The sequence below is a fragment of the Naegleria lovaniensis genome (assembly GCF_003324165.1).
Source record: "Naegleria lovaniensis strain ATCC 30569 chromosome Unknown tig003, whole genome shotgun sequence".
NCBI lineage: Eukaryota > Heterolobosea > Eutetramitea > Acrasida > Naegleriidae > Naegleria > Naegleria lovaniensis.
The window spans coordinates 758649-771953 of NW_025407825.1; the positions used below are offsets into that span (position 1 = coordinate 758649).

General features: G+C 38.0%; 6 protein-coding genes across 6 annotated transcripts; 3 read left to right on the top strand and 3 right to left on the bottom strand.

Moving 5' to 3' along the window:
- On the top strand, positions 1 to 1337 carry C9374_009794 (uncharacterized protein; the record flags this gene model as incomplete). Its single annotated transcript, XM_044700020.1, has 2 exons — positions 1 to 641; positions 719 to 1337. 2 exons carry the CDS (start codon positions 1 to 3, stop codon positions 1335 to 1337), a joined length of 1260 nt encoding a protein of 419 aa, XP_044555111.1.
- A 428-nt stretch (positions 1338 to 1765) lies between these two features.
- C9374_009795 (uncharacterized protein) lies at positions 1766 to 3394 on the top strand (the record flags this gene model as incomplete). The annotated part of the gene is made up of 1 exon (XM_044700021.1): positions 1766 to 3394. The coding sequence occupies one exon, from the start codon at positions 1766 to 1768 to the stop codon at positions 3392 to 3394; it is 1629 nt and encodes a 542-aa protein (XP_044555112.1).
- Positions 3395 to 3449: 55 nt separating this feature from the next.
- On the bottom strand, positions 3450 to 4691 carry C9374_009796 (uncharacterized protein; the record flags this gene model as incomplete). Its single annotated transcript, XM_044700022.1, has 1 exon — positions 3450 to 4691. The coding sequence occupies one exon, from the start codon at positions 4689 to 4691 to the stop codon at positions 3450 to 3452; it is 1242 nt and encodes a 413-aa protein (XP_044555113.1).
- Positions 4692 to 5021: 330 nt separating this feature from the next.
- On the bottom strand, positions 5022 to 7934 carry C9374_009797 (uncharacterized protein; the record flags this gene model as incomplete). Its single annotated transcript, XM_044700023.1, has 1 exon — positions 5022 to 7934. The coding sequence occupies one exon, from the start codon at positions 7932 to 7934 to the stop codon at positions 5022 to 5024; it is 2913 nt and encodes a 970-aa protein (XP_044555114.1).
- A 489-nt stretch (positions 7935 to 8423) lies between these two features.
- On the top strand, positions 8424 to 9674 carry C9374_009798 (uncharacterized protein; the record flags this gene model as incomplete). Its single annotated transcript, XM_044700024.1, has 1 exon — positions 8424 to 9674. One exon carries the CDS (start codon positions 8424 to 8426, stop codon positions 9672 to 9674), a length of 1251 nt encoding a protein of 416 aa, XP_044555115.1.
- A 210-nt stretch (positions 9675 to 9884) lies between these two features.
- C9374_009799 (uncharacterized protein) lies at positions 9885 to 13232 on the bottom strand (the record flags this gene model as incomplete). Its single annotated transcript, XM_044700025.1, has 2 exons — positions 9885 to 13099; positions 13148 to 13232. 2 exons carry the CDS (start codon positions 13230 to 13232, stop codon positions 9885 to 9887), a joined length of 3300 nt encoding a protein of 1099 aa, XP_044555116.1.
- Positions 13233 to 13305: the final 73 nt, after the last annotated feature.

A 13305-nucleotide genomic window follows, 5' to 3' on the forward strand; every position in this document is an offset into this window, starting at 1 on the left:
ATGTATCAATCGAGTGATGAATTTCAAAGCGATTATACCATTCATGTCAATGCAAAACATGTAATTCAAACCAATACAAACGTTCAATTTAGAATCATTGACATTCCGAGTCGATGCTATTCCATGAATGAATGTCATCGAGGAATTTTCATGGGATCGATTGGAATACTCGTGGTGAATGCAGAATCGTTTGATTTTGAATGGCAAGTATCGGCGACACTCAATCCTATCATGCAAGTAATGATGGCCAAATGGTATGGAATGAAACAATTGATCGTTTGTGTGAATCGAATGGATATCTTCCAACAAACGAAATATTCGGAAGAAAAATTTCATGAAATTCACACACGAATTTCAAAGGATTTGAAAAAAATAGGATTTGAAGAGACGATAATCATTCCAATTAGTGCAATGTATGGATATAATGTGACAGAACGCTCAGTGGCGCAATTTCTGAGTTGGTATTCGGGAAAATGTTTGCTTGAAGTATTGAATGAACAAGGCATGAAATTTCAATCTGAAAAAGCGTTGCAAAAACATTGTGCGACTCAACCATTGTTTGACGATTACAAATTTACAAACATTTCAACAATCCATTCTCCACTAAAAATACCAAAGAAACTATCATTTTGGGATTTATTGTGAGTGGAATGATTCGAGTGGGAATGACATTTCGAATTCCACTCCTCAATGGACAATATCAAAATCAAACTATTAGGAGTATTCAAATTTTTAATAAGGACTGCCAAAAGGCATACACCAATGACATTGTGGGAATTTGTTTGAGCTCACCGATATTAGAAGACAATCATCTCACTATAGTGGAACACAAAAATGTGGCGACAAAATCAGGATTTATCATTAGTGATCCAAATTTTGAGCCATGTTGTTTTATTAAGAGTTTTGAAGCACATGCTAAAATTGTCAAGTCCATAGAAATTCGTAAAATAGGACGTGTATTTCTAGTTTATTATGGATTCTCTCGAATTCCGTGCCGAGTTGAGAAAGTATTTCGCGTGATAACTAAAAATGGTCAATCATGCTCGAACAACAGTTTGCATACCATAGTGCTTGAGAAAGGAGCTGTTGTAATATTTAAATTCATTCCTCAAGCAAAAATGCTAGCTAATGATCCAAAAAACGAAACAAAGCTGTCACGAATTTTATTGTTAAACGATGATAGAGAGGTGGTTAGTTTTGCCAAAATTACAAACGTAGAAAGAACGAATGATGAGCGTAACGATTTATTGAAAAGATTAGAAGAACTGTTATTTCACAACAAGTCAACACCTATAGCATGGTCATTTCAAGATGTCACTATTCAAAGCTTTCATTAATAATATCAGGTGTTTGCGAACATCTAAACACATAGAGAAACGAATTGAGTTCATGTCAGAAATGAAAGGAACGATGTTTGCATCACAAAAATTTTGAGAAACAACATCGTAACGAAAATGAATGATTTGAACGAAATCTAAAAAGATTGGCTTGTTCATAAATGTTCTTCAAAGGTTCAATGGTAGCACGAATATACACGTGGATATTCATTGCAACACCTTTTATTTCTGAGAACATTCAAAGGAATGGAAGTTTCCATGGAGTGTTCTCGAAACTACGTCATTCCCGTGTTGCATGTGATTTTGGAATGGATAAAAAAAAAGAATATTTTCGACGTGCAACACATTAACTTCCATTGGATAACTTTTTTCAAGAAGAACAAATCTGTCACTCTGTTTCCAGAGTCTGACACTGTAACAAAAAAACAATGACAATGAATCCTACGACGAATGATGGCACATCAACCAACCATAACAATGACAACAACAATGTGCGATTGCTGTTGACAGATTATGATCTACCCTCCTCTCTCTCTTCAAACCATACATTCAACAATGACACTCAATTACCCCTTCTTGGATTGATTCAAAAATTTTCACTTCAACAGAACGGACGAAAAAAGTTCTTGCATCGATGGGAACACGGTTATGAAAAGTATTTCATTCCCATTGAATTTACAAACGACAAGTCCTATCTCTTGAATGCGCTTCGAAATTATCATCGCAAAACAAGTGAATCATTCCCGTGGTTGTTGGAACACGCTGCAAGACTTTATTATCATGATCGAGAAGTGATTCTTGAAATGGTAAAAATTCATGGAGGTTATGTGCATCGAGCAGTTGATGCGATTCGAAACGATAAGGAGGTAGCTATGACAGCTGTCAAACAAGATGGTCTTGCTTACCGTCGTTTATCGGACCCACTCAGAAATGATAAGGAAATTATTTTGGCAGCTGTCAAAAACACACCATATTTGTTTGACGAGCTTCCAGAGGAATGGAAGAATGACAGTGATGTGTTCTTGTGTTCCGTATGTCCCAATCATGCTCACAACTATTCACACATTCAATGGAATAATGACCTCTTGTCGTTATTTTCCCAATTGAAGGATGACAAGGAATTCCTGATAGGTGCTGTCAAACGCCATCCAGAAGCTTTACAATTTCTATCCGAAGAGCTCAAGAATGACGCCGAGTTCATACTAGCATGCGTTTCACAAAATGGAAAAGCTTTTCAACATGCTTCACAAGAGTTGAGAAGCGATAAGGAATTTGTTTTTAAAGCACTAGAACGAAATTGGAAGTCGTTTGAGTTTGCTTCCAACGAAATCAAATCCGATCGAGAATTCATCTTACAAGCGATCAATGTTACTGGTTTAGCATTGGAATTTGCATCGACGGAACTTAGAACTGATCTCGATATTATTTTCTCAAATCCAAGACAAGTTGGTGCTACGTTAGACTCTGCCTTGTGTCCAACATCCTCCATTGCTCTTGAATCATTTTCAAAGCTTGTAAAAGATGACCGGAACTTTTTTTTACGAGTTGTGACATCATGTGGAATGTATCTTGGAATGACAACGTCACAGAATTTCAGAAATGACAGAGAAATTGTATTACAAGCTGTCCAACAAAATGGAAGAGCTTTGATGTTTGCCTCTGAAGCATTGAAAAAAGATCTCGAAATTGTGTGGACAGCAATTGCCAATGAAAAGGAAGCGTTTAGTAATGTATCTCAGAGTCTGTTGAGTGACAAGTCATTTGTCTTGCAATTGATAAGACAAGAACGTTTGGCAGGGGTTCTTAATTTTGTTCCTCCAGAGTTGAGAAATGACAGACAAGTAGTGATGGAAGCTATGCAATTGGAAAGTTTCGAATGGGATTGTTTTCCCTCCTTCCAAAGGTTTGAATTGGAACCAGATATGGTTTTGGAACTTGTGAAACGCACAGGTTATACACGTGAGTATCGTGACGACTTGTACAAGGCACGAATGGATTATTATTATTATGGTGCTTATATGGGAATGAATCATGTTGGTACTGGAGTTGGTCAATAAAGTTGAAAAAATTGTGAAAACACATAGTGCGCATGCCAGGCGAGAGAATATGATTTTATGGAATGCATGCTTCCAAACTTTGTTGAACTCCAATTCTTGCTTCAGGAACTATACTATACCCAATAGAGTAACAATGCATTTGATAATCTTTGGTGATCACTTTCAACTTGTCCTCGCTTTGGCTATCGACATGTTGTTTCAATAAATTCACAAAATAATCATTGCCAGGTGACAATTCTTCATGCTTGCTGTAATTAATGACCCATTTGGATTGGAAGAGTTTTTGATACAATTGTTGATCTGTCTTTTCCATTTCCAGTAAATTTTTCAAAACCGAGTATCGCCTCTTGTCTTCGGGAGGTAGACATTTTTCAAACATTTGCTGAAGATTGGTTGGAATGGCTACAATTAGATTCTCCTTCACCAAATCTTTATGAATAATCGTTCTTGAAATGTCACATGAAGTTGAAAAGAGAGCCACTGAATGAACAGGCCATAATTCTTCATGTTTTGACAATGATGTTTGTTGGTCTTCAACGTGATGATCTCTTCTTCCAGATGTATCATTGGAGCCAATCAACCTTAGTAAAATCATGTTCACAATTAAGGCAGCTCCAGATGAATTTCCAACTAAAACAATATCTCTTGGAGGAATGTGCTTGTCATAGACCAACCACTTCAAACATTGTAAACAATCTTCAATTTGATCTGCCATCGAGTTGGTTAGTAAATTTCGATCCATTGTACTATATTCGTCAGGATCTGCCAACAAACGATGCTCCACGGACAAGACATGACTACAGATAGGATTTGATGATTTTTGTGCCATCATGTTATAATCGCGTACGGCAAACAGCATAGCTTGAGCTTCCATTCCCAGAGCACCACCACTCACATATCCTCCTCCATGAATAAACATCATGACTTTTGGATTGTGACGCCCATTTGGCTGAGAATGTTGATTTTCCTTGAATTCACAACCTTTCATGGTAAACCAGAAAGATTTTCTCAATTCATTCACTTCTTCCATTTTGCTCACACAACCCAGCAAGGGAGATTTCAGAGGAGGATAAAACGTTGATTTGCTCTTCCTTGTATATTCTCGTAATTCGGAAACTTTTTTAAAATTGTTTTCTAAACCTCTCCGTACCAAATAATTCCAAACCATGGATGCAGATGATTGTTTTCGATTCATGAATTTTGCTTGAAAGATTAATCTTCCAAATGATTTTCGGTAAATGGAAAAGAAACAGATGAGAATACGCATCCATGCTTGCACTGTTAAATAGGTGATCATTTTTTCAAATTCTGCTTTTGCTGTGACAGTGTGATAGTATTAATATAATTATTCAATACATTATTCAATTATTATTGTGGAAGATTCAATACTATGATCACCGGTGGCTGCACAATATCCATTCTTATTTTTAGAAAATGTATAAAGATGATAATCATTGTTGCTGTGAACCTTCATTAGGTTAAAATTAACATATTTGTTGACCATGAGTACTTGGTATTTCGTTTACCAAGGACGGCTTAGTAAGCACTTAATTGCGAAGGTCAATTATTTCAGTCGTAACAAGTACTTGGTAGTGACGCAGAGACGTCGAGTCAAATTTCAACTGTTCTACAATGTAGAAGAATTATTATTCACCACCATTTGTGGGGCTAATTCCTCTGTTAGCATTTGAGCCAACTTTAGCTTTTTAAATTGGGCTGCCATGCAAATAATTTCCTTAATGAATGCAATTTTCGTTTCCTTGTTGGGAAAATGAACCTTTTTCACTTCAGTGACAATTTCTCGTTCTTCCAGCATCATGGTATCTTCATTGTCTTTTCGTTGCCCGCGTTTTCGTTTCTTTACACTTGCTCGAATGTTGTCTAATTGTTGCCTCCGTTTACCGTCTATTTGATCCACTTGAAGTGATCGTACCACGATAGCATTCAATAAGTGGTCATTGGACTGGGAAATGAGTTTGAGAGCTTCAGTTGCACCTTGGAAGCTATCAATCAATATTTGAGCTTGCTCTTTTTGCGGATTAACTTTGGTTTTTCGAGTTGTTGAGGGTGGTCTAAAGTTGGCTGCCTTTCCAGCACCTGCGACTGTGGAGGATGATGCACTGGTGACATTTGGTGGTGACTTGTTAAGAGTCAAAAATGTATCGGTATCCATGGAGTATGCAGAAGTGAATGTATTCTCCATGACAGGTGTCGGTAGTAGCGATTCATCTTCACCACTCACAATTCCACCATTGCTGATAGCTTCTTCTGCAACTTTGTTTTCCTTCTCTGGTGTGAAGGAGAGCATGGCTTCAACTTGCTCTGATGGAGTTGTGATTTCGTCATTGGGTATGGTATCCGTTCTTGCCAATGGAGGAACAATATCTGACTCTGGTTTCAATGACGAGCCATCAATAATGATTGGGGTTTGCGCTTCACGTTCGTTTAATTCTTCTTCTTCCTTTCGTTGAATATCCATTTCAGACTCATCTACCAGCTTGTCCAACAGCAAGGGTGCATGAATGAGAATAGATCTCATCTTTTTAACCTTCTTCTTTTGATATGGACTTCCAAAAGTAAGTTGTTTTTGTTTCTGGGTATCGAATGGATCTCGCAATGTTTCTTTCGACGTGAGAACCTTGTCGAAATTGCCCATTTGAGAAACAGGAATGGAGTGCTTGATAATTTCTTCTTTGGATAGTTGTCGTAAGTGTTCATCGAGAGACTTTGATTTGTCAATTTCATCCTCCATCTCGTGTAATTCCATGTTAAAGAGATGGGAACTCATGGTCTTGAATTGTTTCAATAGATTAGATCGGTCAATATCGAATGGATTTCGTATAATAAGCTTTTTGTTGGATGTAGCTACAGATGTGTCTCGTTGGGCTGCTCCAGATGTTGCATCAGTAAATTCAACGTCAGTGCTGCTACTAAAAGGAGTGCCTCCTGCATTTTCATTTTCTGCATCTAGTTCTTTGTTAAACCGTTTTTCTTCTTCCACTAATTGCTTGTAATAGGTCTGTAACGAGATTGGTAGTTCTGATGGAACATCTGGAAAATGATTAAAACTTCCATTAAACCACTTGTTCATGGCTATTTTCAAGGGTTTGATATAGTATGGAGGCAGATTCTGCACAAATTTGTGAAATTGTTGAATCCATGCTGAGGATGGCTGTGACTTGTGAGTATTGACATATTCATTCATTAGATAGAACAGTCTCATGTAATTATAGGGCAATAAATAAAAATGGATTTTGTTTTCATAGTCTCCTGTTGGTAGCGGTATGGTGATGCGCTTTAAAAATCCAAAACTCTCTCCAAATCCATAATTACTTGGAGTACTGTTTGTCACAAATGCCTTATAGCAACCCTCTCGACTAGAATGTTGTATCACATATTTTCCGATTGGGCTATTGACATTAATGTCAAAAATGTCATAAATTGGGAATTTGTTAAAAGCCATGGTCCATAAAATGTCATTCTTTTCAGTGTAAAGAAGGGAAATGGATGGTTGAGCCCTTCGTGTTGGAAGCTCTGTCATATTTGCGCTTGGCAAATAGTTCTCTGGAATTGGCCAAAATGTTTCCTTGTTTGGTTGTGGTTGTGATAGTAGTTGAAGAAGTGTTTTTCCTAGACCTTCATTGTTGGACGGAGGGAATAGACTTAGTTGTTTCAAGCTCAAGGTTTTGACAATTTCAAAATTTACAATTACAGATGGTCGAGCTAATTGTACAGCGGATAAATCTTCCATAAACTTTAAAAGGGCTGTCATGTTCGAAAAAGTTCGTGAGAGACCTCCTGTCACTTCACTTATGGGTGCAATTGGATTGTCAGTGATGGTTGGTGTTTGTCCTGCAGTCAAAGGATTTTGTTGCTTGTCTTGCTGTTGTTGTTGATTGAGTGCTGAGGGCTGTATTGAGGCAGAGGGAGAAATGGTTGTCAAAGTTGTACCAACTGCTTGAAATTGTAAAATAATGCTGAACACTCGTTGGTCCCATCGAAATGGTTCCTCCGTCAACTTGGTCGAATATGTATGTGGGTTGGGCAAGGTCAACTTGTTTACATCAAAACTTGTCTTTGAATCAATGGCTACCTGCCTCTGATCAGCAGCACTCAAGTACGGATTATAGGAATGTGTTAATCGTTCTCCATCCGTAATGAGAATGATTGCCGAGTTTTCTGCAGCACTCGCATATCGTCCCATTCCGTAATGGTCCACTGATTTCTGAAGACGATATTGATTCAACACATCAAAACACTTTTTCAAAGAGGGACCAATTTCGGTGAGATCATTGGCTTTGAGTGATTTTAATCGTTGTAAGAAGATGGAACTATCAGCACTGTCTTTCCATCCTACCACAACTTTTTGTCCCGAAGTTACTAACAAATAATTGTCCTTCTTTTGGTGCTGATGAAGATGTTTTTGTCGGGTTTTGATAAAGTGTTCAACGCAATATTTGGCAATATCTATTAATTTCATGCCATTGGTTGTTAATTGATTCATCGACGAGGATGTATCCATTAAAAACAGAATATTCATCTTTTCCGATGATGATGATGATATTGTTATTCCTAGGTGGATCGTGTACTTGTTGTAAAAAAGAAAGGTGATATAAAAATTCTTTTTTCACAAATTAATTGGTAACTGATAGGTGATGGAGTTGTCTTATTTTTTTGTAAATTATCAATTTTTCTTTTTTTTTATTTCATAATTTAGATTCATAAATATAATAACTAAAATTAATTTTTAGAGTTATGAATTCATATTCAAGATTATTGCTTTACACAAGGTAAACTTTTATCAGTGTCTCGAATGTTACAAACGAAGGGTGGATGGTCACTTTTTTATCTGAACCAATGATTGGAAGGCTCAATTTCCTTCTCAGTTCCATTCATGTTTTCAATCTGAGAATTTTCTTTGAGAATTGCAAATTTTCCTTGTCATTGAGATTCTCTCAAATAGTCCTCTCGCTGAAACATTCGAAAAAAGTATTCATCTATTCTATTTGCTTTTCAAACAAGATATAATATGTGTGAAAACGCCACAACTTTCCCAGCTCATATTTCTCTCATTGATTTTCAACTGCCGTCCTTTAACAGGGATTCTGCTGATTGTTTAATTCAACAGTTGACCACACAACTCACAAGTCCAAAACTCCAACAAACTCTTGGCACATGGGGAGTTGCTTCCAGTGCTCCCAATTTCTTCTCCAACCCTTCAGCCATTCAAATCTCACACAATCATCAGGTCATTTTAGTGTGTGAAAGTAGTAAAAGTTCACAAGAACCTTACAATGATCGAATTCAAGTATTTGATCTCATTACGAAACAATTTAAATGTTTCTTACCTTTCCCTGACCAGTTGATTCGGTCTCTCGTCGTCGAAGAGAATTACAAATTGAAACAAGACGCCATTATTTTCGATACCTACCTCATGGACAACTCTCCATTGTACGATTATTATTCCAAATTATGCGTCTTGAAATATGATTTAAAACATTTACTTTCTCAAGGGGTTGCCAAGACCGAACCCATGACCTCGCATGGTTATTATTTACAGACTTCGTACGTGTGGAAGAGTGATCAATTTGAATCTCCTCAGGGAATGGCCATTCAGTATTCTTCGTCAGAATCTCGTCTTTTTAAGAAAGGGAATGATCAAGTAATAACCTCATCGAATCGTTTGTATGTATGTGAGGCCAACTTTTTAGGACCTTCCATTAAAATTGTGAACTGTTCGAACGGTACCTTATTGGAACGATTGGAAGTTCCATTCATACCTCAAGCAGTTGCTATTCATAACGATTATGATGATGGTGAGCTTGCTTTGGCTTTATTGTCGTCCACAAGTGCCAAAGTGTACGTGATTGTAAGACAGAAGAATGAGGAGAATAGTTCTTCTCCTAAACCAGTGAAATTAGATTCCATTGAGAATGATGATGAGGTTGAGGAATCGTTTTATGAATCGGATGAAGAGTTTTCTTTTAACGGAGGAGAATGGAAGTGTGTGCTTCAATTTGGAAACCTCCAAAAAGATAAACAAAGAAGACTAAACGTACATTCCATCCTTTACGATCGTTTGGCTCAGTGTTATCTTGTAGGTTCTAAGGAAGGAGTTACTTATTTCAATAAGGAAGGAAGAGAAGTGAAGAAATTGAATATTGGATGCTCCGTAGGGAATTCATCTCTCAGTGGAATTTGTTTGAATGAGAGGAGAGATCCATGCTATGAATTGTATGTCTGTGATTCGTATCATCGAGTTGTACAAGTTTTTAAGTAAGTCTTTCCACTGCAAATTTTGAGTTAAAAACTTGTGCTAGGAAACAAACAAAAAAATTGTAATTAATTAACTTCAACACTGATTTACAATCGACGGGTGTCTAGACAAATCCGAATTAAAGATGCAAACTTTTTGGGCAACAATTCTGCGTGTTTAGTTATTCCGTGGATTATTTTCTTGTTCGTTGCTGATGATACAATTATATTAATTCTATGCGAGCCATTGCAGCAATACCAACACACAAGCAACAATGGCGAACATTGGGATCTTGAAAACAGAAAATGCGGCCTCGGAAACTCTTGTACTTGCTTCTCCTCTTGAGCCAGGCAACACTTGAACAACAAACATACTGCTTGGAGTACTGGATTCCTCACTACTGGCAGCTAGAGATCTTGTTACAGATTGCAATGCTGTATTCGACTGAACAAAACATGAAGATGAAGTGTTGGAGTATTTGAGTGGGAACATGGACGGAATGAGCGTGAATGAAAAACCGTACAATGAATTTGCTCCAGGATATGGATACAAGACCGTGTCAAGCTCTGAGTTTCCAATTTGATTCGTAATGATCTGTTTCCAAACATCCATAGTTGCAGAATTGAATTGAGAGCATCCATACTCATTGTGTTCAGGATCGTATGTTATCGTTGCTCTAAATTCTTTAAAGCAACACAAGTAGGCATCCCGCACCACTAAATCATAATTCACACCAAGTGCGGAGGAGGTTTGAACCTGAGCATAGACCTTCTCACCTGACTTGAATGTTGTTTTTGGTGACCAATCGCTGGAAGCCAAGTACATGGTTGCTTTAAGGGTGAAATTCTTGTCAGAAGGAGCGCTCACAATGGTGTAATCAATTTTGAGAGGAATGAAAACAATAGCTTCATCCAGAACTCCATTTCTCTTAAATACAGCCCTAAAGTAAGTGAGAGCTCTGAAATCATTCACTTTGACATTGGACCGCATTTGGATGCGATAAAACATACTTGGTCCATTACTGTACCAGAATGAGCTCTCAGTGACTTGGTAAATGTAATTGGAATTAGTAGAGTTGTAAAAGCTGAAACCATTAAGTGTGGCATTTGTGGATTTCAATACCATTTTGACATTTAACACTCCCGTTGAAGTATTTGTGGCAAATTCCTGAGGGTACAAACTCACTGAAAATGGCAACAATGGAGAGAACTCATCAAATGAAGAAGCTACTGTAGAAGTGAGCTTGACATGGATTATTTGTGCAGTCGTGAATTGGTACGCCCTACAAAAACCACCATTGCTGGCACCAATCTCGTCATAATAATATAGAGCTAAAGGGATGGATAATGTCAAGACGTCTCCTTGCATTTCCTTTTTAACTCGTGCATTCTGTATTAAATCATCCAAAGTGAATACTGGAGTAGAGTATGAATTGCTACATGGTCCGTTTGAAATTAATGTCAGGTTGACTCTTTGACCACCATAGATGAAACAGCTGTCAGTATTGAAAGCAGAATCTTCTCCAATGAATGCTAAATGTGAGAATTCAACATTTGGATCGTTAGAGAAGTTGAATGTAAACTGAATTCCTTGTCCCACTATTTGTGAGGAAATCTGAGGATCTGGAGCACCAACTGAGCTGGCATCCCAACCACATGCAGTTTCACACTGAGCGCCTTCATATCCCTCAACACAAGAGCAGTTGTTTGGGGCTACACAAGTACCTCTTCCATTGCATACTGAGGACGTTTCATTGGATAGTTTGGAGAAGCACGTTGGCAATGAACAATCTGATCCTCCCCACAGAGAGTTGCAACTGCAAGTGTCATGATCGATACATGAACCTTTTAGAGGTCCTCCACAAGCGGCTTCTCCAGAATATCCATAACATGAGATAGTGAATTCGATAGAGGCTGATTGGTATGAAGACACCAACTGCACATCACCAACTCTCACCGAAAAACTTGGTGCAACATTTGAGATAGATACAAACACCACTTGTGACGCATTAATTTGAGCTTGTGTGAAGGATGAGACTGCTATTCCAGGTTGTGAACTCATTTCAAATCTTCCATTTTGAACATCGATGACTGAAAAGCTTATTTCATCATTCTCAGCGTCGTATCCAAGTAACTGTGATGGAGATAGTGTTACCGATTGTCTTGCCTTAATAGAGAGCTGGTTTCTCACCAAAACGGGAACAGTATTCTTGGCAAATAATTGGAAGTAAGCTCCTGCACCACTACCATCTCTGTCCTGTACAGCATATAATTGAATGAGTTTGTCAGAATCAAGAACATGCATTCCATGGAAACTAAAATGTGCCTCCACAGGAGTTCCATCATTGAGAAATCGTTGAGTATTAATACCATCCAATGATCCTCTCCAGCTAACAAGGAATTCTCCAGGTCGCACGACTATGCAATTTGGATCCAGTTGATCATTTTCAGTATAACCAGTATTCACAAGGAACGGTGAGTTAGCATTTCCATTGCTGGCATATACTCTGCCGTAAATATCATAACTAGTACCATCATGACTTGCCCAAGCAATGACCCATCCACCATTACTTAATGCTGCTACTGATGGTTGACGTTGTGCATTGTTCGTGTATGTATTTACTCTAGTTTCAGTATCAACAGTGTTCGCTTGAGAATCAAATCTTTGGAAATAGACTCCCCAACTGCTTCCATCTTGACCGTCACTTTGCCAAACCACAACAAATCCACCATCTGTCAACGACACAATCTTGGGACCACAAAAACAAGTATACAAATCGGATTGTTCTCCTGTTGTGTACGTATTCACGGTTCGAACACCTCCAATTTTGTTGCCATTCAAATCATAACGTTGTAACACAACATCATAAGTTTGATAGGCACCACTGGCCCAAATAACCACAAAACCATCAGGAAGAGCAGCCACTCCTGGAAAACCACCATCTCCATTCGTATTCACTACCATTTCTGTGCTAATGGGATTCATGTTCGCATCGAATAATCTCATGCTCACAGTTTTGTAAATATTAGGAGTAGCTATTAGAGACATGGTCCAAACAAAAACATAGTTGCCATTGGTTAAACGAGTGACTACAGGAAGGAATTGATGCTCGGCCACCACCGTATTCACAAGCTGTTCGGTATTCTCAGCCTCATTTTGAGCATTGTAGCGGCGATAGTAAACATCAGATCCACTTGAAGCAGCGGCTTGGTTGTAACTGATCCAATAGATGACAAACCCACCATCGCTGAGTTTAATAGCACCTTGTGGTACTTGATCATCGATTGTGTGAATGTTTGCTCTTTGTTCAGTTCCAACAGGTCGTGTGTTAAAGCCAAGACCAAGTTCACGATAACCGTCGAATGTTTTTGTAATTGGATGATTTCTCTTGTTGTCAAAATATATAAATGAGATGGCAAGCGAAGATAGAATGAGAATAATTCCAACCACTAAGCAATATCGTTGGATACATGGTTCAAATAATATAGCCAACTTACATGAAGACAAGAAAAGTAGATGTTTCTTTGGATTCTTGGTCAACTCATGTGTCCATGGTTGAGGGTCAGCAGATCCAAATTTCATTTTTTTGTTGATACAGCTTTTCCTGTGAAAACTACCCTGCGCATCTTACGGCTCATATCCCTTTCATTACTCA